Raw genomic sequence first — 25864 nt, forward strand, 5'->3', positions numbered from 1 at the left:
GGACTCCTAAATCGTAGTCTGACACTCATAGAATCATACAGTTGGAAGGGACCACCAGGGTCATCTAGTCCAACTCCCTGCACAATGCAGGAAATTCACAACTAACCCCCCAACACACACACCCAGTGACCCCTATTCCATTCCCAAAGGATGGCCAAGATGCCCTCTCTCTCATGATCTGCCTAAGGTCATAGAATGATTCTAAGCACTACCAATGATTACAGTACAAGTAGCCATTGGAAAAGTAATGACAGCTAGGGTAAATTTACACTGGTTTAAATGTGCAGTGCATATCTTTTCTCAGTTGATTTTACATAAAGATTACGGTCTGTCTCATATTTGCTCAAAAATTATTCCTCCCTCCTTTTAAAACCTGTCATTATATTACCATCCCATGTAGATTTCATTCTTTTTTCATGTAAGCACTATAAATACTATATAAATAATACTAAACTATTTCTATTCACTCAGTTGTATAAAGAAAAATATATATATTATTTATTTCAATAAAGTGAATTGATACTGGGGAAAGGTGATCAGGGACAGCAGTGTACAGTCACAGTTGATATGTGTTACCGGGCACAGATCCAAAGCTTAAAACAGAAGACTGTCCTCCACTTCAAGTCCTTTCAAGCAGTGTCCGAGGAAGAGTCATAAGAGGCAGACACGATGAAGTTGCCAGAGCTGGAGTGGCTGGCCATGGACTGAGCAGCTTGTTGGCTTAAATTGTTGCAGATTAGCACCAGCTGGTTGCTCTGAGCTTCCGAGAGAGTGCTGCAGCTCTGGTAGACACTGAAGTTGGTCTTCCTACCAGGGATGTTCCCCTTCTCGCACATGGTCTTAACCATCTTGGCCAGCTTGTTTTTACCGAGAGCTTGACAGTTGTACCAGTGAAGCGCAGCCAGATTGACAACTGGCTTGATGGACAGGTAGAAAGGGGCATCCTCGTACCGCATGGCAGGGGGCCGCCTTTGGGCATACTCTTTGTAGTCTTGCACCGGGCAGGTCTGTGGCGCATGCTGTGTTGCGTACACCCTGGAGTCTGTGCCCCCTCTCTTGGTTTTGGTGCTGCCGTCGCCGCTGTCTTGGCCCATCCATTCCAAATATTCCAATCCAGTCTCTGTCACCCGAAGCCTTATGTCCCCCCATTTGAGGGTAGACCCATGGAAACCTGTACAGTGGCCAAAGGCCTTGGTATTGTTAAGCCAGACAAGATTTAGCAATCCTTCAGGATTATATCGGCTCAGCAAGCCTCTTTTGCGCAGGATAAGCTCATCGGCAAAAGTAAGCTTCATGGACTTGTGTGGCTTGTTTCCTTTACCTTTGCACCGTAGTTCTATCTGCTTTTGCTTCAGTGCTTCTTGCGACCTCTTGAATTCCTTATCCCGAGTAATACTGTATCCATATCTGTGTTCCTTGAGATACCGCTCCAGGCCACACTGGTAGTTGGCCAAACTATTTGGCTCATATTCTGAACCATCCTTCTGGCGGGCGTCAACAAAGAATGAAGCCAGGTAAGCATCCAGTTCTTTGCAAGGAATGACATAGATCTCCCGGGTTTCTGAGGGATATTTAGAGATAAGGAATTCTCTAAAGTTACGGAGAGCAGTTTGGGTGCTGCGGATCGTTTTCTCGTTCTGCTCTCTGCTCAGTTCAGCTGCTCTCTCATCTTGATCTGGGACAGGCAAAAGAGAGAAGGCAGGAAATAAGTTTGGGACATGTGCCTTTTCACAAATTAAATTATCCTTAAAACAAAAGAAAAATTAATTTTTTCACAAAGATCACAAGGTATTATTCATTACATACCTGATATGTCTGAAAAGCCAACTTCTGTTTCACAAATGATGTTATTTTGGGGTAGTTGGAAATCATTTTCTGTATATGCTTTTGTATCAGTTCGGCTATTAGCCGTATTTTTTAATAAACCCAAATGCTGTTATTAAGGATATGAAAAACAAATCACTATGTGTTCTTCACGTCACTGGCACATATTTTAGTGCATGAAGATTTGTAAGGGGGAAATTCAGAGATCTGAGTTGGTCTGGATTTTAGAACAAGCTAGAAAATAGAAAACTTTATATTGACTCCACTGTTTTGTGCAGAGGCCTAATTAGAAAAAGTAAAAACCATTCTGAACAATTTCATTTGTGAAACCAGAGGTTCCCATTTTTTAAAAAAAGAACTAAAGCCACATTTAATTACATCAAAACTGCTTTTAATGAAATGCTTTTTTCAACCTGCTAAATAAACAGTCTGTTGGTGTAATACATATTAGTGGTTGCTACATAATTTTAAGGTCAATGTGCAATGCAGTTTGCTACAAGTGATCCAATCACACAACCCATCATTTTCAGAGATAAATTAAGAAGTCACAACAATAGCACTACCAGTTATGTCATAAGTCTAATGGTCTGTTGAGTGAAGCTTTCCTCTGACAGAATAAAGTGTGCTTTACAGTCCATAAACAAATAAGATGCCATCTTAAAGATGTCTGTCTGTCTATCTATCCATCTGTCTATCTATCTGTCATGGGGTTCTCCATTGTCTCCCATCCAGGCACTGATCAGACTCACTTCTATTTAGGTTAGTCAGGTGTCCTCAGACCAATCACAGGGCTACAAAATCAATCCTTTGCTTTTGATGTGTTTACTTTTATGTGTAGAAGGACAGCAGAAGAATAGAATTGAAATATTATGGTATAATGGATCTCCACCATAATCACTTCTCCATTGTTTTGATTTTTCCCTATTTTGACCAGTTAATTTTAGTTGCTTAAAAATTTCAGTCTCTTGAAAGATGGGGTGTCTCAAAGATAGGGAACCAAGTCATAAAAGTGACATACATCTGCTGGAATCTCCACTTAAATGAAGGTGTGATGTTGCTATTACTTGTGACTGTTAAACAAATATGGGCACCCCTTCTGCCTCCTGTTCACTTAAATATATTTTCATCTCTCAATGGCCTTTATTTGGTTCCATTAAGACAAATTCCATACAACCACACTTCCACACCCCCAGGGGATTCAAACCTGGGTCTCTCAGATCCTAGTTCTGCTCTCTACCCGCTATACCACATGAGGAACATGTGGGGAAACAGTCTTCCTTTCAGGTAAATATGGTAATACGGATAGACATGCACTTCAGTGTATGAGGGGGGATGCACTTCAGTGTATGCCGCCAAAGCAACAAGAAATCAAACTAGAGATTCACAAAAGATTTGGCAACAGTGCAGGTGTAGGTTGAAGGGAAGTTACAGGACCTTCAAAGGTTTCACATATTCCGCTGCAAGACATGGAGTGGTCAGATAGATATGCCTGTGAATTGCATCAGGGATGATATCCTACTATAGCCTGGGACTCTCAAACAATCACATTCTAAATCAGTGGTTCCCAACCGGTGGTCCGCGGACCCCCAGGGGTCTGCGAGAACTAAACCAGGGGTCCGCGAAACAAAGTTATACCGGTGGTCCGCGGACCACCAGGGGTCCAGCACGCAGCTCTCCCCCTCTCTCTCAGTTGAGCTGCGGCCGCGGCTCAGGGGCCATGTGTGAGGTAAAGCGCCCTCCTACTCCCCCCCTTTCCCTCTCCTCACAGCGCGGCCGGGTTTTGCATGCGGCGCTCGAGGGCCGGCGGTGCCAAGGCGGGCGGCCGCTGGTTTTGGCTGGTGGAGGAGGCCGAGGCGCTGAGGACGGGCAGATGGCAGGCCCCCCGGGGAGGGAAGGTAGGAAGGAGCCCAGGCGGCGGCAGCGAGGAGGAGGAGGTCTTGGATTTGCCTTCCCGTGGCGATCCTCCTCGGCCTCCACCCCGTTCCCTCTTTATAGGGCCGACCCCCTCTTAAACGCCTCCCCTGCCCCCACACCTGGCTGGGCCGGGACTTCCATCAGTCTGACCCTTCGCCATCCACCCCGCCCTGGCCGGGCTCGTCTGACGCCCAGCTAGCTGGCAGGCCGCTCAGAAGCTGGCGGCGCGTGTCTTCGACTCGCTCGTCCTCCTGTCTCCCGGCTGTTTGTGGGAAGGTCCCTCGCTGTGCTCCTCTCTCGTGACGGCTTCCTAGTGGAGAGGGGACATATTGGCAAGGGACCGGCTGGGCCTTGGTTCTCCCCAGCCCCCAGGCCGCTCACGCGGCCACCGTCCTCCCTTGCCAGCGACTCGACCGGAGGGGCGCTTGTTGGCGCGCGTGCCGCCCTCCCGGCTCCCTCTGTCGGAAGACGGCCCCCAGGGCTAGCCTCCAGGCATGGGTTGCCCCCCTGTGCGGTAAGTGTGCGGCGTTGTTGAGGGCCTGCGATGGAAGGGCTAACAGCCGTCGCGGGACGGGGTTATTGGCCATTTGTGAATGGGAGGTTTTGCCTTGGATTTGCCACTCAGATGCACGTTTTCCCCATCCAGATTCTCAAAACTCTGCATGGGGGGTTATTGGCCATCTGTGAATGGGAGGTTTTGCCTTGGATTTGCCTTTCAATAAAAAGTTGTTTGTATCATTGAAAGCTCTGCTATTGTGTTTTTCTTTTAAGGCAAAAGATGTTAACATATGAGTTGTTTTTTCTAAATTAAAACGTCAGTATTCAGGTTAAATTGCCGCATTGGCACTCGGAATTTTTAATTTGAACCTTGGGGTCCCTGCACCGAACAAAAAAGTTCTAGTGGTCCCTGGTCAAAAAAAGGTTGGGAACCACTGTATAATCACAAAAACAATAATTGATACAAAACCCAGCTAACAAAAATATTGCATGTTGGTTCTGAGCCAGTGTGCTATTTCTGCAGCAGAAGTGTTTCTTCCAGTGGGGTTACAAATGTACGCTTGGTGTGTTGTAATAGTCAAGATCTAAATTTAGTCATTATGGGGTTAATGTATTTGCTTAGCAACATCATAGACCTGACCTTGAAGTATAATCTGGCTTTTAGCCAATCCTATGTATTATTTGGTGTGCTTGAGAAACTGATTTGCAAATTTGAATTACATCATTGTTTGAGTTGGTTAATGAGCTGAATTGGTTTCCTGTAGAGATTTTTAGTAAAATGGCTAATTTGTAACTCAGTCGTATAGCCACTTGCCGGCTGTGCCTAATTGCTTGTTGGTATGTAACTTAATGTTTTAGTAAGCCGACTATGTAGAGCTTAGGAGTTTATTATTTTATCAGGAATTTCCCATTTTACCTTTTCCCTATAGACTAGATAAAGTTTGTTACCTTGATTAATAACTATCGTCTCAGTGTTATTATTTTCAACATGGTGCACCAAAAAAGTGGTTGTGTAGACAGACTCTTCACTATCACCATTCTTTATGATGCAGAGATTGATATGCCTGTACACTCGAGTCTTGAAAAGTTTGGGAGAAGCTGGAAGAGCTTCAGCAGGGCTGGCCCAGGGTTTTTTGGCACCTTAGGTAAACTTACAACTTTGGTGCCCAACCCCACTTCCAATATGGATACAATTTAGAGGTTCAGAATGTACTTTGAAGTTCATTTACTTGGCATTTGAAATGAACAATATAAAGATTAAAAAACACTAACATTTTAACTGATTTTTACTATTCATTAAATTCACTTCTGTCTGATTTGGTGCCCCTGGCAACTGCCTAGTTTGCTTATATGGTCAGGCTGGCTCTGAGCTTGGGCCAAGTCCTTGAGGAACTCCCTGTTGGAGCAGGGGATTGAAAACTGCTGTGAAGTTAGAACAGGTTCATGCCGTGGGAGGCAGGAGATGGGGTGTATCCATTCCCAAATACAGTAGGCCCTATTCTGACCACAAGAGTAGGGTTGCCAGTCTCCAGGTGGTGGCTGGAGAGCTCCCTCTATTACAACTGATCTCCAGGCGACAGAGATCAGTTCACCTGGAGAAAATGGCCACTTTAGAAGGTGGACTCTATAGCATTGAAGTCCCTCCCCTTTCCAAACCCTGCTCTCCTCAGGTTCCACCCCTAAGATCTCCAGGTATTTTCCAGCCTGGACCTGGCAACCCTATATAAGAGAGATGTAGGAGAAGTTGATATCACTGAGAAATGGTCACTTGACAACAGTGTGCCTTCCCTGGCCTACCTCTGAGGAGTTACTCATGTAGTACAGAACGTGTGTGCTGCCCATGAAGGTAGTTATAAAACAGGAGGAACCATTCAGATCTCCTTTTCAAGAGCTACAATTTCCCTTACTCAAGGGCGACTGATAACAGGAGAATGCAATCTACAGAATAGCAAGAAGACCCAAGAATCATTGTGCAGATACCGTTTCCTTCTTTGGTTGCTGTTAACTTTACATTTGTTGTGAAATGTTGACTGGCATGCAATTTGCATGTCAGCAATTTTGACAAGATGTCATATTTAAAGCTGATTGCTGTGACAAGGACTAAATGTTTTCTAAAATAAGCTTAGCCTATGCAAACAAATTATTATGAAGGGCTGTGACTTAACAGTGCTACCGTAGGGAGAGTTACGCCCTTCTGAGTCCATTTACTTCAATGGATTTAGAAGAGAGTAATTACTTAGAATTGCACTGTAAATAGCTTTAGGAGATTTATTGTCCTATTTTCAACAAACACGTGCTCTATTATTATGCAGTGCCATTTCCTCCCTCAAAGAAATGTTATAATTCCAGTTCTGTTTAAAACTTGTACAAAGAAGATGATCTCAAATAAGATTCTTTATATATTTTTAAAGACAAGGGAGAACCACCCATAATTCCCCTGGTTCTCAATGGAGACACTAAGACTAATAAGTGTAATTTGCAGGTAGGGCTGGTCTCAGCCTTCTAGCCAGACCCCTCCGATTTTAACCACACAGCTGCAATAATTGTGCAAGTCAGTAGTGTGCCTTTCACACTACTTAAGGCTTAAGGGCTGATCTACAGAACTATTAAGTCATGCTCCAACGAAGGATTTGAGGATCCAGCTGCCAAAATGTAGGCTATAAATAGATTCTGGCGAGCTCAGCGAGCCCATACAGCTGGGAGTTCGGGCACTGCAAGCCCCTGAGAAAAATTTGAAATTTGACCAGTTACAGGGACATTTTGAGGCCATATGAAATGGGTATTAGAGCATATTCTAAGGTCAATGTGAAATACTTCAAACCCATTGGCTTATGATTCTATCACTAAAATAGCCTTATTTTAATAACAACCACTTAAAAAAAACTCCATCCATTTTGTTGAAAAATTCACTCATTAAAAAAAATTTGCTTCAGGGCCCCTCCGGGATTAGGGTCCCTGAAGTTTAAGCTTCATTAGTTTCATAATAGATCCACCACTGGGTCAGTACAAACAGCAACTGTTGTGAGTGAGTGCCCACGCCACCCCACAGGAGCCTTCTCTTCCTTCTTTCCCTTGGGTTTTTTTCCCCCAGGGCTCTTTTTGCCTCCCAGTCTACCCCTGGATGTGGAGGTGGGGCAACTTCAGAGCAGGGGTCAGTAGCAATCATCTATAGGGTGGTCAGGCCCCCCCACCACTGCCCTATGGATGATTTCCCTAGCTGCCGCCCTTAAACTGCTGCGGCCTGACATGGCTCCAGAAATGGCAGAGACTGGTGGTGGTGCTACAGCAGCTGGGCGGTCAGGGGCCTCTGAAGCAGTCCCCTTCCCTGTGCAGGGCCTGGGGCTGCTACCCCACTTGCCCCATGGCTAAGACCCCCGCCCCAGCTGATTCAGATTATACATTTATAGGGTTGCCAGGTCCCTCTTTGCCACTGGTGGGTGGTTTTTGGGGTGGAGCCTGAGGAGGGAGTGGTTTGTGGAGGGGAGGGACTTCAATGCCATAGAGTCGAATTGCCAAGGTGGCCATTTTCTCTAGGGGAGCTGATTTCTATCGGCTGCAGGTCAGCTGTAACAGCAGGAGATCTCCCTCTACTACCTGGAGATTGGCACAGTGACAAGAGATCATTTTAGGTATACTGAAAAATCTTGACACTAGCTGATAACATCACATGGTTGGCTACAATATGGTTATTACTATCACAGCCATTTTTAGAAGAATTCACAATATCTTTTTTAAAAAAGAAGAAAATACTGGTATTATTTGCTGATGTCAATACTAAATTCATCCTATTGTTCTAGTGAATATTCAGGCATCTATGTTGTTCAGAATGCTCAGACTCCAGAATATTTCACACCCACCCACCAATTATTTTGGATTTTCTCAAGCCATCAGAATCTGACAAGACTACCATTCTAAAATATGCCCCTGTCTAGACATCCTAAATGGCTCAGCTTGAAACACACTAAATGCTCATCACATTTTAATAGATGGGCTTGTCACAACACAAGAGAGTCACTCCGTCATGTATATTTGTGTTGTGGCTTGTTTACATTGCCTAGTAAAAGGGACCGACGCATCTAAAGTGGGGCCATAATATCTTTTGTGCATATAAAGCTCCACCATATGAACTCACCAGCACCTCTGGAAAAAACAAACATTATTTGAGCTATGCAGATAGAGGGCCTAATCACAGTTTAGGGATCAGGAATGAGCTGAGTGAAAGGCTCTGAGTTTAGAAGCAACCTTCACCAGAAATAGCACTTCCTTAACCAAGCCTGGAAGTAATTAGATGCAAATCCCTGCATGTGGAAAAGAGGGAGAAGGGCAATGTGCACAAGAGCACAGAGGAAAGGGGATGGTGGTAGCCTGACCACTGTGTAGAGTGAGCTGGCCACACATCATAGCAGAAGATTTTTTTAATGTATGTGATGGATTTTTAGTCAGCCCTTCCTCTAAGGAGCCCAAGATGTTCTCCCTTCCTCTATTTTATTCTTACAATAACCCTGTGAGGAAAGTTAGGATGAGGGTGGGGGAAAGCATGTGACTGGCCCAAGATCGCCTAGTATAGTAAGTATAATGGGAAGTAGGAATCTGAACATGGGTCTTCTCAGTTCTCATCCAACATCCAACTATACCATTAAAGGGCAAGCAAACTACCAACGATTTAAGTTGTTATTCTGTTTTTACCACCACGAGGCAGGCTGTTTTGGTTTCATTCCCAAGACACCAAAAATGTCTTGGGCTATCTTGGGCTACCTGTAGCAGTGCTAATAGCTCAGACTGGCCTGATCTCATAAGAGTTTGTGAAGATTAGCAGAGTGGGCCATGGTCATTGCTTGGACAGGAGACCACCAAAGAAGACTAGAGCTTCTATGCAGAAGAAAGCAATGGCAAACCACCTCTGCTCACCCCCTTGTTTTGAAAGCCTCATGACATGGAACTTCATGGGGTCGCCATAAATTGGCTGCAACTTGATGGCACACGTATCTATGGGAAGGGAAAGAAGCAGGTCTGGCTCCGCCTTAAAACCAATTTATGTGGTCGCCTCGGGTGGTGGATTTTGGTAGGACAGCAACCTTACTTGTTCTGCACCAACTCAGGAAAAAATGAGAAGCACTTCAGGCCAACCTACTTTTGACGTTGCAGTGCTTCCTGTTTTTCCCCCTAAGTTTGTTTTACAAAATGCAGATTTTAACTGTTTCCCTCTACAGCGGTTTTCCTTTTGAATTACAATTAAATGATGGTGTTTTGTTTTAAAGGATGAAAACAAGAAAAATGAAACACCAACGTGTCTTGAGCAGTGACATCCCGAGCAGAATAATAGCGCAGTCCTAACCAGAGTTAGGACAGCACTGTTAAACATTCTAAATCTAAGGGTCAAATGAGATGACTTCTTGGCAACCATATTCTTTTGTTCTCATGTCTATCATGTTTGTGTATAAAGTAGAGATGGGGCCCCCTAATTTTATCATCAAAGGGGTCGCGCAGCTGTGGAGAACTGAATCCTTTCCACCACGGTTGCCCCAGACACTTTTCTTCCTGGCCTGCTCATTTATGTTATTAAAACCGAGCTGCCGGGAAAGGGGGTTGGGGGTTGGACTGTGAAGAGATCAGGATGGGGTAGTTCCAGTGCCCCATGCTTGGATGTCCCTTTGGATGTTAAAATTAGACCTTCCCCCAACTTTTTTGGAGAGCCAGCATGGTGTAGTGGTTAAGAGCAGTGGTTTGGAGCGGTGGAGTCTGATCTGGAGTACTGGGTTTGATTCCCCACTCCCTCCACATGAGCGGCGGAGGCTAATCTGGTGAACTGGATTCATTTCCCCACTCCTACACATGAAGCCAGCTGGGTGACCTTGGGCTAGTCACAGCTCTCTCAGCCTCACCTACCTCACAGGGTGTCTGTTGTGGGGAGGGGGAGGGAAGGTGATTGTAAGCCGGTTTGATTCTGCCGTAAGTGGCAGAGAAAGTCGGCATATAAAAACCAACTCTTCTTCTTCTTCTAAAACAGGGGCAGGCAAAGTGGCTGCCATCTTCCTCGCTATCTCAGTTTTGGAATCAGATCCTCTAAGTAGGGCACTAAGCAAAGAAACAAAAAAGGAGGGCAGGGGAATATGCAATAAATATTTTATTACATTAATCATAATAAGCTATGCTCTAGTTGTAGCCAAAGAATATTCTTAAATCAACTTTAGAATGTGATTGTAATTTCAGGCTTAGCAGCATGAATCCACAAGACTGTAATTAATATAATAAATCACGCTCTGGGTTTTTAACAGAACTTCATGGTAGTTGGCTGATATATGATTTATAAAATGGCCCATACGGTCCTTTGCCCCTGATTCTTTTTATTACACCGCCAAAGGAAATGAATCAAAAGTACCAAGTTCTGATTTATCTGTAATATCCACCAGATATGTAAATATACAGTGTGTGCAATGAGATATTGCTGTCAGCTGCTAATATCACAGGAAATCATAGATGCTTCTTAGGAAATCTAATTTCCACATTTTTTCCTCCTTAGAAGGAGCATAATAACATAGCTACAGCCCTACTGCTGTTACAGAATTCGCTTTTTCATCTCAAAGTTTTAATCAGATTAAATTACTCATTTTTAAATACGTTGTCTTAATTTTCCTCAGTGTACATTATGCATAATTATCAGTCTCTGTAAGTCTCAGAAGGAGCAACAGAAATTTCTGCCAGTAAATGCTGCTGATAGTTGCAAGAAGGTTTCCCTTTGAATAAGGATTATCTAAAACCAGCTGCTCAGTCAATGTCCCATCGGGATGGAGATACTTTATTGTAATAACATTTTCTCGGCCTCCAGATCTTTTGAACTTTTCATTAGTCAACTGAATCCTGCAGCTATGTGTGGCGTGGACTCAGATATTTTGCCGGGATTTTTTAAAATGGAATGCTAAGGTTCCTCCCACCGATACTGGTGTATTTATTCAGCTTCATAATGTTTGACATGTTAATATCAGTGAATTTATTTTAAACTGGCTGAGTTCATAGATAATACTAAACCACCTATACTCAGGTATTCTAATTCCTTCATAAACCATTGGCCTATTCCACACGTATGGTTTTTATCAGTTTGGGCCCTGAACTACTTCAACAACTTTTTTTTTCCTGCATATGTTTTGCCCCTAAAGAAGAAGCTGCGATTTCCCCTCAGCTTTTCTCTGGCTTTTTTACGAGCGCTTTTACTAAGAGGTTTTCCCCCCAAGCCGATTCTGTGTTGGTTTCACTCAACATGCAGAAATGCTCCTTTGGGGTTTTTCCGCCACCCATTGATGCCCACTGTGAGGGTTCGTCTTCCCTGAACCCCACAAATTTGCTGCCACTAAGAAATGTGAGGGTTTTTAATAGTTCTTAAACCCTACACCTGGTCTTTTTTGTTTGTGTGAGAAGAAGCTTCTCTTTCCTCCCCCCAGATGAAATTCAGAGGCTTAGAGGCTGTAGCTGATTTTATGATAATGAAGATAAACTGAAATTTATTATTTACAAAGAGGTAGACAGACTGATTGCTTTACTTCAAGAGAGGCACAAAGCTTAGTTGGTTAGGAACAGTTCAACTCTTGAATGGTTACAGGCACAGCACTTAGTTTTCAATTCGGACTCTTCAGGCTATTCAGTAAATATTCAGACTTTGTTCATTATATTCAGTGTGGACTCGGTTTACCCTAGCACAGAGAACACCAGAGAGTGGAGGTTTATCCCCAACCTTTCCCACTCCTCACATTTGCCCACATCTTGTGGAAAACAAATCTTTCCCCCCCAAAACACTGAATCAGGAGTCTCCCTATTTCAGAAGCCACCTTCCACTTTGTGACCGAAAAAAAGGGTTTATGTACACTAGGTAATATGTGAACACACAGGTTCTAAGAGTCTCAACACACAACTGCACAGTTTGGGAACTCAGAGCTAAAAGATCTCTCCCTCCAAGAAGACTCCGGTCAGCTCACCAGACTCTGCCCACTGCCTGATGGCCATTGGGTGACAGAATTCCTCAGTCTCAGAGTTTACATTTAACCCTGTATCCATCACACCCACCCATGCCCACATCCAACCTTCCCAACTGATTCCACACACCCCTCCCACCTTCCCTCTCCACCTCACCTGGGGTTCCTCACTCCTTTTTAAAAAAAAAAAATTAATCGTGCAAGATTAATGATCAAACACTGAGGAATCTGCCTAAACACAGGGAGGCTCTTCTGGTTAGCCTGGCTGCTATGAAACTGACCAGAAGTAGATAGCACAGGTGTTTTTTTCCCCTCTCCCCTGCAATCTGGTCAGTTTCATGGTACCATCGCTTTCTGGTCGGTTTTCTTAAAAAAAAAACACACAATAAAATATCGCTCGATTGCCAGAGCATTAAAACAATAGTCTTAGCAGATTCTCTGAATTCCCAGCTTTGATTTTCCCCCCCAGTAAGTCTCTATTCTCTGTCTTCACAGAGATATAAGGGAAAGGGTATATATCTCCACAAGAGAAGGGGCTAGAGACTTTTTTAAAAATTACAGCTGTGAATTCCAAGACTCTACTAACACTATTTCTTCAACACTCCAATGATCTAGCGATCTGTTGTTGCCATGTTTTTTCAAAGGAAATAACTTGTCTTCGGGGGGTGGGGGTGGGGAAGAGCGGGTACTTCATATACTATTTAAAATGGCACCAGTTAATGCTGGCTCAGGAGTCATTTTCTTTAGCGTTCTGTTCCCTGACTCATGTGCATTCGCCTTCCCCTCAATGTTCCATCGTTAAACTTGTCCTTTAAAAACAAACAAACAAAAAAGCCACTTGCACCAGCTACTCTGTAGGGAGACTCCTTCTGTTCATTGCTACTACTTGTTGAAAGAGTTTTGCTTCACAAATTATTTAAAATGGCTCCAGTTATTGCAGAGTCAGGAGCCATTTTGTTGAGCGTTCTCCAACCCTTCCATATGTGCAGAGAATTGCCAGTGACAACAGTTTTGGTAGAGGAGGAAATGTCTCTAGCTTTTCTGCTCAGTAGAGCAAGACTCCATGTGCAAAAAATAAAAAGAGGGATTCCCAGGGGCACCCATGCCGCGACAACCACAACCGATGGGGCCCGCGCTGCCGCCGCACCCATACGCCCCACCAAGGGACTTACAAGCGGAGTTCGATGGGTCAGTGGAAGGGCTTCCCTGTTTCTTACATCAAGTTGACAGTTTTATGAGAGAGCAGGGACCCATCTTTTCCACGGAGGACAGTCAGGTCAGGTATGTGTCATCCCTACTGGAAGGAGAAGCAGCAGAATAAATGATTCAACAGTTTGATCTTCGGGCCTGATCCGTACAAACTTTGAATGACTTTATATGGGCGTTGCGGAGACGCTTCGACGATCCCTTCCGGAGCGAGAAGGTTAGACTGCCATCCTCCAACTGCGCCAGGCCACTAAGTCAGTCAGGGAGTATGCGAGTGAGTTCCAACAACTTGCCAGTAAGATTGTGGACTGGAGCGAAGCCACACAGGTACAGTATTTTCGGGAGGGACTGCACCCCGAAATACTGTATTGGGGCCTTATGCCAAGAGACCCTTGAAGAATAGATACTGCTGGCAGAAGAAGTGGAGAGTCGTCAGCAACTCCTTTTCCTCTCCAGGCGTAGAGCGAGGGAGAGTAGACAATACTGACCTTTAGACCAATTGTCTGATTCAGTACAAGGCTGCTTAAGGTATTCATGAGAAGGGAGCATACAGCCTGAGGATAGCTCATGTAACACCAAACCATGGGCTGGCATTCCAAAGGTGTCCCGCACCCGGGCAAGCCCGTCGCGGGCCTGCCCGGCGGCCCACTCACCGAGTGGGAGTCGTGGCCGGCTCGAGTCGGAGGGGCGGGGCCGGCTGTCCCACGGCCCGTGCCTACCCCGGAGGGCTCGACGTCCTGGCCAGAGGGGTTGGGGCTGGACAGCGAGGTGACGTCGCCCGGCACCGGCAGGGACCGCGAGGGGGCTGGGCCGGCTGGGCCGTGGCCCTGGAAGAGTCACCGTCCCGGCTGGGAGGGCTGGGGCCAAGCCGCGAGGCGGCGCCGCCCGGCGATGGCAGGGACCACAGGGTGCTGCCTCCGAGGGCCACGTTGGAGGTCCTGGCTCTGCGGCAGTCTTCCCCAACAGAGAAGGGGCCGGGAGGGGCACAGGCCGCAGGGCAGTCAGCCGTGAGTGGGGGGGCGGAGCAGGTGCTGCCGATCAGCCGGGACAGGGCCGTGGTCCCCCTGAGAGGGAGGGTGGGCTGACAGCGCTGGCGGGGGCTGACTGGTGGAGCCCCTGCCCGTCAGGAGGAGGAGGGGAGAGGGGCGGAACCCAGGGGGCCTGGCCTATATGACCAGGAGGGGCGTGGAGGCCAGGGAGGAAGCGGTGATGGTCTACTGTGGAGCAGGTGGCTCAGTGGAGCAGAGACCGACCGAGGGGCTGAAGAGGAGTGAAAGACCTTCTCTCAGGAAGCCCATTCTGAGGCCAAGGAAGCCCCCTTCAGGTCGAGTTGGCCAGGCCACGGGGCAAACAGGCGGGGCCTAAGGGACGGTTCCTCACAAAAGGAGATTCATGTGTTCCAAAGGAAGAAATAGTGTGTATTTTATTTCATTTTACAAATTTTCTGCTCTGCCTTTCTGCCCTCACAAGGGCTACCAAGGCAGCTAATATGTATATCTGTATTATATACAGTTTCCAGAGGTCTCGTCATATGAAGTAATAAATATTCATAATTTTATTTAAGAGTGAAGCTGGAATTATACTGTTTATGTTGTTATCCATGCTTCCTTTGCCTGACAGCAATCACAGGCAGAGAGGAAGAATTCAGTACAACTAGAAAATACTATGTATGGGTGTGAGAGCTGGACAATGAAAAAAGCTGATAGGAAGAAAGTAGATTCCTTTGAAATGTGGTGTTGGAGGAGAGTGTTACAGCTACCCTGGACCACCAAAAAAACAACAAATCAGTGGGTTTTAGATCAAATCAAGCCTGAACCCTAGAAGTTAAAATGACTAAACTGAGGCAGTAGTACTTTGGACATATTATGAGAAGAGAAGAGTCACTGGAAAAGACAATCATGTTAGGAAAAGTTGAAGGCAGCAGGAAAAGAGGAAGACCCAACAAGAGATGGATTGATTCTATAAAGGAAGCCACGGCCCTCAATTTGCAAGATCTGACCAAGGGTGTTAAGGATAGGACACTTTGGAGGACATTGATTCATAGGGTCGCCAAGAGTCGGAAACGACTTGATGGCACTTAACACACACACACACACAGAGAGAGAGAGAAAATAGAGAAAGTAAATAACAGGATTGTAATCCAAACAGAGAACAGCATGTAGAGGCCCAGTTGAAGCGAGACTGCCAAGATCAGCCTCTCTGCCTCGTAATTTTCTTTCCCTGGACTTCCATTAATCAAATAAGTTACGCAGGAAGTGCTCCATCTCATTTTACTGAGGTGACTGTACTGATGGGCGGAGGGGGTGGCCAGGAGATAACAAATGTTCAGATTGCTGAGCATGGGAGCAAACAGTTGCCAGAGCCCCTTGCTCCGCTCCCTCATTTTTTGTGCGGAAAAAGACGGGTGACCTACGATTATGTATTGACTTTCACAGACTCAATGCAGTCACCCAAACTAATGCCTACCCCCTTCCATTGATTCCAGACCTGCTCAGCCAACTAAAGGAAGGTCACATTTTCACCAAATTGGATTTAATCGAAGCTTATTACCGTGTTCGAATAAGGAAAGGTGATGAATGGAAAACAGCTTTCTCCAGTTGCTTTGGGATGTTTTAAATACCTGTTTATGCCTTTTGGGTTAAGTGGGGCTCCTAGTGTCTTCATGCAAATGATTAACGAAGTGCTGCATGACTTACTGTTCAAAGGGGTGATTGTTTATCTAGATGACATTTTGATTTACACAAAAACTCATGAGGAGCATGTAAAGTTAGTCAAGGAAGTCCTGAGGCGTCTCAGAGACAATCATTTGTTTGCCAAGTTATCCAAATGTGAGTTTCACCAAGATAAGCTGACTTTCTTGGGGTATGTGGTTTCGTCTAAGGGTCTAGACATGGATCCTGAAAAGGTACGAGTGATGTTGGTTTGGGAGCCGCCAACCACCGGCAAACAGCTGCAGCAGTTTCTCGGTTTCGCTAATTTCTATAGGGGGTTTCTCAACAACTTCGCGCAGGTGGCGCTGCCCATCACAGACTTATTAAAAACTAAGGGGATGGGGGGTGCAGCACTCGAGCCTTCCGCCCGGCTGGATTGAACACCAGCCTGTTAGCATGCATTTGATACCGTGAAAAAACTGTTTACTTCAGAGCCCATAGTCAAACACCCTGACTGTGAGAAACCTTTCATTGTGCAAGTAGATATGTCTGATGTAGTGATGGGGGGGGCGGGCTCTGTTACAAGAGGGGGAAGCAGGGCAGCTGCAGCCCGGCACATACTTTTGCAAAAAATTCTCGTCGTCTGAATTGAACTGGCCCATTTGGGAGAAAGAGGCAGCCGCAGTTAAACATACTCTCACGGTGTGGAGACATTTTTAGAGGGGGCTGAGATTCCGTTTGGGGTATGAACGGATCATAAAAACTTAGAAGCTTTAAAAGGAACTCGCAAGCTCACAGCAAAACAGGTGAGTTGGGCAGAATTCTTCTCTAAGTTTTGTTTTTGTGTTGAAGCATGTCCCCGGTAAACAAAATCAGTTGGCAGATGCGCTGTCCCGGTTCCCTCAATATCAGAGCAAAGTGGACCGTCCTACAGACTCTCTCTTTATCCCCGAGCAGCGGGGGGTTGTGCCCGGGCTAGCCATTCTTACTCGGTCCCAAGTGCGGAAGTCACCCACCTTAAAGAGACCACCAGACTCTTCCAAAGTTGGAGGGGCTGCCGGACTCTTTTAAAATCGCTTTAGCCAAAGCCTGCCAAGCGGAAGAAGCCGCAAATAGTCTGTCAGATAAACTGACTCAGCGGGGGGAGTTTTGGTTCAAAGAAAACAAACTATACGTTCCTGCTTCTCTATGGAGGGAGGTGATGGATCGGGGCCATGGCTCTAAGATAGCAGGGCACTTTGGTTTCGTTAAGACCCTGCATTTGTTGTGCAGGCAGTTTTGGTGGCCAGGAATGAGAACGGACTTGGACTCTTTCATTTGCAGTTGCCCTACATGCGCTACAGCCAAAAGGGTGGTGGGGAAACCAACTGGACACTTGAAGCCTTTGGAAATGCCTTCGGCTCCCTGGGAAGTCATTGCCATGGATTTTATCACAGATCTGCCCCCCAGCCGGGGGAAGACGGTACTGTGGGTGGTTACAGACCTTTTCTCCAAACAGGTGCACCTAGTCCCTTGCATGGGACTGCTCACAGCATAAAAATTGGCTCGATTGTTTGTGTCACGTCTTTAAATATCACTCTTTTCCGCGCAAGGTGGTCACGGATCGGGGCCCACAATTTGTGGCAACGTTTTGGAAAGCGTTTCTTAAACTGATGGGGGTGGATCAGGGGTTATCTAGTGCCTATCACCCTCAGACTGATGGAGAGACTGAACGTGTCAATTCGGTACTAGAATGTTATTTGCGTTGCTATGTGAATTATCACCAAGATGACTGGGTAGATCTCCTGCCTTTCACAGAGTATGCCTATAACAATGCCTCTCATCAATCCACAGGTTTCAGCCCGTTCCAAGGGTGTATGGCAAAGAGTTTGGGCCTTTTGGTAATGTGATTCTATCAGCGAAGGAGGGTGGTACTGAGGTGGCTGACTGGATGAAGGTGTTACAAAACACCTGGCCCTGGTTACAAAAAAATCTAGAATGGGCCAAAAGCAAGTACAAAGCACAAGCTGATAAACACAGTTCCCCGGGGTGGAACATTAAGGTGGGGGACCAAGTGTATCTCTCCACCAAAAACCTACGCTCTCTACACCCATGTAAGAAGCTTAGTGAAAAGTATGTGGGGCCTTTTTGTGTCTCACAAATCATCAATGAAGTCACAGTGGAACTAAGTCTTCCCAAATCCCTGAGGGGAATCCATCCAGTATTTCATGTCAGTCTTTTAGAGAGAGCTGTGCCCGCGCCAGAGTGGCACCCAGAGCCTCCTCCTGAGGTCCCAGTGTTGGTAGGGGGGGAGGAACATTTTGAAGTGTCCAAAATCCGGGATTCCCGCATTCGCGAGGAGGTCCTCTACTATCTGGTTCGCTGGAAGTACCTAGGTTCTGGTCATGATGAATGGGTTGCAGAACATCACGTAGCAGCCCCCTGGCTGGTTCGTCAATTCCCCAACGCCTATCCCCACAAGCCTAGCTCACCTGCGGAATGTGAGGGGGGGCCTTAGGGGGAGCAGAATGTCAGGCCTTCCTGGCCTTTGCTGGTTCAGACCCTTGGCATGAGTAGGCCAGTCTCTGCCTTCGGGTCAAGTCCTTGGTTCACATGCCTGTTAGATTTGTGTACAGTTTCGTTTGTCCTGTTTTGCTGCAGCTGTGATATTGTTTAGTCTATGTTTCCTGGGAACTCTTATCTAGGAATTGCTCTGCTTAGTTTGCCTTCACAGGCTAGAATGCTTTTAAACCTGTACTCTGCATCAGTATCGCCATTAACAGCCTTTTTCTGTTTGATGACAGTCAGCTCTTTTATTTACCTTTTTGCTTCCAATAAAGTATTGCTTCTTCAGGATTACCTGCCTGGATGAGTTTGCTTATGGGATGCTAGGGGTAAACGCCTGAACCTCACATGAAGCTGCCTTCTATAGAGTCGGACCCTTGGTTTATCAAGTTCAGCATTGTCTACTCTGACTGACAGTGGCTCTCCAAGATCTCAGGCAGAGGTCTTTGACATCATCTACCCCCAGGCTCGCCATGTCCTCCACTCCTCCGGCAGGAGTTTTTGGGGGCAGAGGTGAGGCAAAGATCGCACATGTGTGCGGACACACCAATGCGATCACGTCACTTCCGGTTTACACCGGAAGGGGACTTTTACCACCCAAACTGGGGTTTGAGTGGTAAAAGTCCTGTTGCAATGTGGCACTTCCGGGTGTAAACGCATCACAATGGGCCATTTACCAGTTCCAGTTTGAGTGGTAAAAGGCCCCTTGCGATGCATTTACACCCAGAAGTGCCGCATCACAAGGAGCCTTTTACCACTCAAACTGGGAGTTTGAGTTGTAATAGGCCTGCTGTGATGCAGCGCTTCCGGGTGTAAACCGGAAGTGACGTGGCGTAGTGGGCAGGCGCGCTTGCCTGCCAACCCTCAGCTGGTCGACGGGCAGCCAGGTGGATTGGCAAGGGTTTGCCTACTACCACCTGGCACTTGGCAACCCTATCTACCCCTGATTATTTGAGATACTGGGGTTGAATCTGGGACCTTCTGCAGGCAAAGCAGATGCTCTACTACTGAGCTATTCCCACCCAGCCCTCCCCAACAACTACATAAGCATTTCAGGAGAGAAGGTTAAGCATTCACTAGAGATTACAGAGGCATTTTGAACAGTCAGAATTACAAAATATCAGAATTTAAACCTATGTTTAAGTTCAATAGACTTTTTTACTGCATAGCTGCTTAGATAACCACGGATATATAACTGGTGAACAGAAAGTTTTATTTTCATCATAAAAGGTTTGTAATGGACTTTGGCTAATCAAACTTCCATCTAGGAAGGCTGCCATATAAAGGATTCTAAAAATCATATAAAAAAATCACTCAACATTTGAAATGAATCACTTTTTTGTTCAAAACAATTTATGCCTCTGGGGCGTTCAAAAACAAATACTCTAGACAAGCATTCTCTTTTCTCAGTTAATAAAAAACCTGCCATTTGTAAACATTCCCATTTCTTCAGCTAATTGTTTGCACAGTTATATGTACAACAAGGGGAAACATGCAGGATGTAAAGCATAGATATTAAACCAAAAAAATCCCCTACTAGCTCAATAGTAATTTCAAACATTTTAAAGAACTAAAATCAAATTAAAGTTGCATCATTAGAAAAATATGATTTCAACACCCACTGCACAGCAGGAAACTTAAACGAGTGGAAGAGAAGTATTAAGTTAATACTGCAGTCCTATGCACATTTATCTGGGAGTAAGCACCACTGAATAAAGTGGCATTTATTTCTGAGTACACTGTTTAGAATTGTATTGTCAATCCACTCCATTTGTAAAAATTGGGGGCAAAGATTTGCAACAGCCAAACAACCGCCATGTTAATCCGGTACCTTTTGGGCCCTGAATTGGTAGGGTTGCCAGCTCTGGGTTGGGAAACACCTGGAGATTTTTGGGGAGGGACCTGAGGAAGCAGGGTTTGGGGTGGGGAGGGACTTCAATGCCATAGAGTCCAATTGCCAAAGCAGCCATTTTCTCTAGGGGAACTGATCTCTTTCGGTTGGAGATCAGTTGTAATAGCAGATCTCCAGCTAGTACCTGAAGGTTGGCAACCCTATCTTGAGGAGATCTGCAACCTAGAGGTTGGCAACTCTAGGCCTAGACCAGTGGTGGCGAACCTATGGCATGTGTGCCAGAGGGGGCACGTAGAGCCCTCTCTGTGGGCACGCGCACTGTTGCCCCAGCACAGAAAAGCAGCCCCAGCAGCAGCAGGAGAGGCGGCAGGAGGGATCCCCCGAGCAGCCTCATGGTGGCAGCCTCTCTCCTCTCCTTCTTTTGGCAGTCACGAGGGGAGGGGTGGGGGGAGAAAGTTGAGCTCCCCGGATCCTCTTGCCGTCGCTGGGGCACCTGCGAGCTTCCTTCTCTCTTCCCCTCGGCAGTGCAGGACCGGCCAGGATGGCTGGCGGCATGTCCAGGCTCTCCTCGAGCGGGTGCCGCTGTGCCGCTCCTGCTTTGCCCTGCCAACGTCTGTCCCGCACGGCGCGAGCGGCGGTGAGACTGGAGCTGGCTCCAGCTGCCTGCGCGGTCCCCGGCCCTGCCCTCGGAGGAGTTCCGCCGGGGCAACCTCCACCCTCGCTTCTCACCCAGAACTGCTGCTGCTTGCGCGGCCTGGCCAACTTCCCCGAGGCTGCAGTAAGTGGGTGATCCTGAGGTAATACGGCGACGTCGCCTTGCTTGCCCGCCATCGCAGGGATTCCTCCCCTGGTACGATTGCCAAAGACAGGACTTTTTGGAGGACTTTGATTCATAGGCACTTAACACACACACACGATTGCCAACCTCCAGTTGGGGCCTGGGAATCTCCCGGGATTACAACCGACGGCCGCTCTACACAGATCAGTTCCCTCCCCAAACTCCCCTGTCCCCCAGATCTCCAGGAATTTCCCAGCCTGGAGTTAGCAACCGTATTCAGGTTAAATTGCCGTGTTGGCACTTTGTGATAAATGAGTGGGTTTGGGGTTGCAGTTTGGGCACTCAGTCTCTAAAAGGTTCGCCATCACTGGCCTAGACAATCCGGAGGCCTCATTCTATTTGCCAAACATACAAGCTGATGTTACACTTTTATTTTCCATTTTGTGCCTGTAGAAGACAGACTCTGGGATACGGGTGCAGGAGAGTGACCACTACAGAGACACCTGGCAAAGATGATGAAAGTGTGCATTATTTGAGGCAAATCAGGATTTGAATGATTGTCGGTGAGCAGAATCCTAGTTTCACCCCCCCCCCAAAAAAGCTATAATAAACTATGGTTTTGAGTTATGTCTGAACTGAGCCAAAGATGCAGAAGTGAGCTGTGAGGCAGATGCTTTCAGATCAGATTCTGTAGTGTAGTTAATACAGACAGATTCATCCATTCTCACTTGTCCTCTTCCAGAGGAGGAAAATTCTCTTCCTTTCCTATCTGGATTATTTCCAAGAAATCCCAGGAAGGACCAACAGATTAACATAACAGTGCATAGATTTAAATAGGTTTAGACAGCAGTAACTCTGCATGAGATTGCACCATTAAACTCATACTCACCTTGCTTAGGCTATAATTATTCAAGACACCTGAGTCCAGGAAAGGTGGTGCCAAACAAACACACTCTTCCACCAGCCACTCTAACCCCAACATTGTTACTAATATGGTGAATATAGTACAAATATTGATATTGGCACATCAATGTTTTTCACAAGGCAGAATTCAACATTTTGGGAGAGATGCAAGGACACTGCCAAAGCTGTAACCATTCTTCTAGGTCTGCTTCCCCCTTCCCTGCAACATCTACTGAAAACACCATGCCATGGAGCATGGAGCTGCTATCCAAAGATGGGTGGGGGGAGGACTTGCAGCATGATGTCATCACATTACAGGAAAAAGGAGGACGACTAGATAATGAAGCTCCTGTTTTCAATCAAAGCCCCATAGCTACTACTTGGTCTATTTCTGCTCACAGTCCTCTAGTACTGGTTCCCTAAATGAGTCCAAAATAAAGTTCTTCCCCAAGAAGAACTTGCTGTATATACCCCAAGAAGAACTTGCAGGTATACATTCCCCTTCCTAGAGGCATGCATGAGGTCCCAAAAACCACTCTATGGAAACAAGTTATGGAGGAGCCATGGTTTAGTGAAAGAACCTCTACTTGGCATGCAGAAGGTCCCAGGTTCAATCCCCAGCATCTCCAATTAAAGGGTCTAGGCAAGTAGGTGATGTGAAAGACCTCTGCCTGAGTCCCTGGAGAGCTGCTGCCAGTCTGAGTAGACAATACTGACTTTGATGGGCCAATGGTCTGATTCAGTATGAGGCAGCTTCATGTGTTCTTGTGTCCCAGGTCCAATCCCTGGCATCTCCAGTTAAAAGGACCAGGCAGTAGGTGATGTGAAAGACCTTTGCCTGAGACCCTGGAGAGCTGTTGCCATTCTGAGTAGACAATAATGACCTTGATGGACTGATGGTCTGATTCAGTATAAGGCAGCTTCATGTGTGTGCATAAGTCCCTTTGAAATGTATTCTTATTTCTGAGCAACACTGGTTCCTGGTGCATTTTAAAACTTCAGACAAAATGTGTTCAAGACTGTGCTCAAGACACATCAAGTCACTATCCAAACACAACCAAGCGTGCACCACAGCAAGTCCTAGTGTGAAAAATCCCTTAGTGCTTATCATTATGAACTACCTTTGCATCAATCACGTCATTCCCAAATTGCACCGATTCTATACCAATGTTAATACTTTCTTGCATACTTATTTCCCTCTTAGCAGCAGCCAATCAGTACTTGAATTGTACTAAAACCTTGACCTTCAGAGCACACACTGAATTTTTTTAAGCCCTCGCCCCCAAATGAATACATCTCAAGAAGCATCGTAAATGTTGATACCTGGTATTGTCTGTGCCAATGGCTCAGTGGTGACAGTGGGAGCAGTGCTTGGCTGCTGCTGGCTCGAGCTAACTTCTGGCTCTGTGCTAACGGAAGGCGATAACGCCACATCGCTGGGAACTTGGTTAGACACAGGATGGAGGAGATCTTCCGAGGCGGCTTGCTCTTCTTGCCCAGGGAGCTGCAAAGCCGATAAAGGAATGCTTATTTGTTTGCCGGCGTTGGAAGTGCTGGCTGGCATCTGGAGGGCTACCTGAGGGTTGGCTGCTGGGGTGCTACCAGGCCCTCTGCTTGGAGAAGCCAGAGTGATTTTGGGGGGCTTTTGAACTACTGGCCGTGGTATGACAGACGAAGAGGCAGAGACGCTTTGTAAATCAAATTCAGCACCGAGCGAAGGTGAGGTATGTGGAGTTGGCTTAGGTGGCACAGGGTAGGAAGCTCCGGGGTGAGTTTTGGGTTTTGACATTTGTGTCAGTGATAATGTAGGCCCATCAATGCCGCCAGTAATCTCTGCATTAGCCACGATATAATAATCCTCAGGGATTTCTTGCTTGATTTTTTTTACTATAGGATCACCGCTGCTCCCATCGACAACCTGAGATCCTGAATGAAATGAGGAGGACAGGCCCGGGCCTGGCCTTTTACGTGAAACAGTCTGAGTTCTTTGTGGATGAGGTTCAAAGTCGCTGTCTTCATCTGTCACTGAGGACTCGCAGACCATATCGAAAAGTGTCGCTTCGTCTTCATATTCCTCCACAGTTTCATCTAATTCCGAAGGCTCGCTGCAGTAGGAGAAATCATAGGAATCTCTGGTTCTGTTGCAGTCCAGCTTAGCTTTCCCTGGCCTTCCAGCGTACCGTTCCACAGGGCTGGTCTGTGTGTCGGAGGGCATGCCTATGATGCTGGGGCTGTCCGAATTGAAGCTTCTGTTGTCCTGGAAACACACTCTTTCCTGTGAACCAGCCCTACAGGTTGCCGTGAGAGGCCAGTGATAGGCGTGGCCTGCACTGCAGCCCCACATAGCTGTCAGGTTGCCATGGGACCCCTCTGACAGTAGATGTTTTAGATTTGGAATGAGACTACAAATGGTTCCATGACTGTGGGCCCAGCTGACCAGTTTAGCAAGATTTTCAGAGGAAGTGTGAAGGCAGTCCTCCATGGTAATGGTACAGCCACTGCTGTTTCGTTCCTAGAGGGTAAAGAAGAAAGCTTTAGGTGGGAACAGAGGTTTGTACCTATGTGTAGTCAAATTTGAACTCCAGTTTTACATATGCAAACAGATGAGGGGAATGAAATGTGGTCTGTTACTTGCATAAAGATGTAGAAGAAGAAAACAGCCATAGTCAATCATAGGTAAATAACCAACGGGCTTTATGTCATAGCACAGCGTTTGCATTTATTTTTATAGAAGCTCAGTGTTTTTACACCATATAGGAAAGAACTGGGAGTAGCATAAATATATAGGTTGCATTCAATATGCTTAATGCTGTAGTCCTATGCACACTTATTTGAAAGCAAGTCCCACAGAAATCAGTAGAATTTACTTCTGAATAGATATGTTTAGGACCAAGCTGTCAGTCATGCTGTAAGCAGTGGGACTGAAGTATGTTCAGTTATGGACATGATCCAACTAAAGTTTAGCAATCTTAGATCCCAGAGATTTCAATAGTGGAGGATAAGGATTTGTTGGCTGACAACGTCTTAGCTGAAGATAAGGTTGCTTCTTGAAACCCAGAATTCTGGATGGAGCCTGGTCGTGAATTCTTCTGGTTCAGGGTGCAAACCCCAGAGCAGACCCAATACAGAGGCTCGGTTTGGGGGGTTCCAGGGACAGAGCTTAATCATGATTGGTGAGTCCAGGGGGTGCAACTCCAACAGAGCAGCTCTCTAAAGACTGATAGGGGGAGAGTAAGCCTCTTGTTTTTTTGGCATCTAGCCCAGAAGTAAGCAAACAAAGCAGGCCAATTTAATTCTGGCCAGTTGGCAATCATACCCTAAGTAGAATGGAATTAGTTTTGGATTTACTCTTTTTTAGCATGGTTTTGTGGTAAATCTTTTTTCTGGACTTTAGAACTTCAGGCTGCAGGTGGAATAACATTAATTCAATGCTCCCCCATCAAAAAAATAGAGCTATGTCAGATAGAATAGTTGTAGCTGTTGCACATTATAAAAGGTAAAGGTCCCCTGTGCAAGCACCGGGTCATTCCTGACCCATGGGGTGGCATCACATCCCGATGATTATTAGGCAGACTTTGTTTACTGGGTGGTTTGCCAGTGCTTTCCCCAGTCATCTTCCCTTGCACATTATAACAACAACATAATTATTTCCCACCTTTCTCACTGAGACTCGAGATGGGTTACAAAATATAAAAAGCCATTCCATCAGATAGCAAAGACCTCCACTAAA

At 46.1% G+C, this 25864-nt stretch overlaps 1 protein-coding gene across 1 annotated transcript; it reads right to left on the reverse strand.

Annotated features, from left to right (window-relative positions):
• Positions 1 to 586: 586 nt before the first annotated feature.
• On the reverse strand, positions 587 to 24616 carry KIAA1958 (KIAA1958 ortholog). The gene is made up of 2 exons (XM_056848400.1): positions 23458 to 24616; positions 587 to 1675 (listed from the first exon to the last, which is right to left on the reverse strand). The coding sequence occupies exons 1-2, from the start codon at positions 24614 to 24616 to the stop codon at positions 630 to 632; spliced, it is 2205 nt and encodes a 734-aa protein (XP_056704378.1). The 3' UTR covers positions 587 to 629.
• Positions 24617 to 25864: the final 1248 nt, after the last annotated feature.

Source organism: Euleptes europaea, chromosome 4 (assembly GCF_029931775.1).
Source record: "Euleptes europaea isolate rEulEur1 chromosome 4, rEulEur1.hap1, whole genome shotgun sequence".
Lineage (NCBI taxonomy): Eukaryota > Metazoa > Chordata > Lepidosauria > Squamata > Sphaerodactylidae > Euleptes > Euleptes europaea.

What these genes read in the sequence shown, in the direction of transcription:
- KIAA1958 (XM_056848400.1), bottom strand. Translation starts at nt 24,616, where the DNA reads ATGGAGGACTGCCTTCACACTTCCTCTGAAAATCTTGCTAAACTGGTC. An exon ending in ATTGGCACAGACAATACCAG is followed by an intron (nt 1,676 to 23,457) that starts GTATCAACATTT and finishes TGCCTGTCCCAG; the next exon opens with ATCAAGATGAGAGAGCAGCT.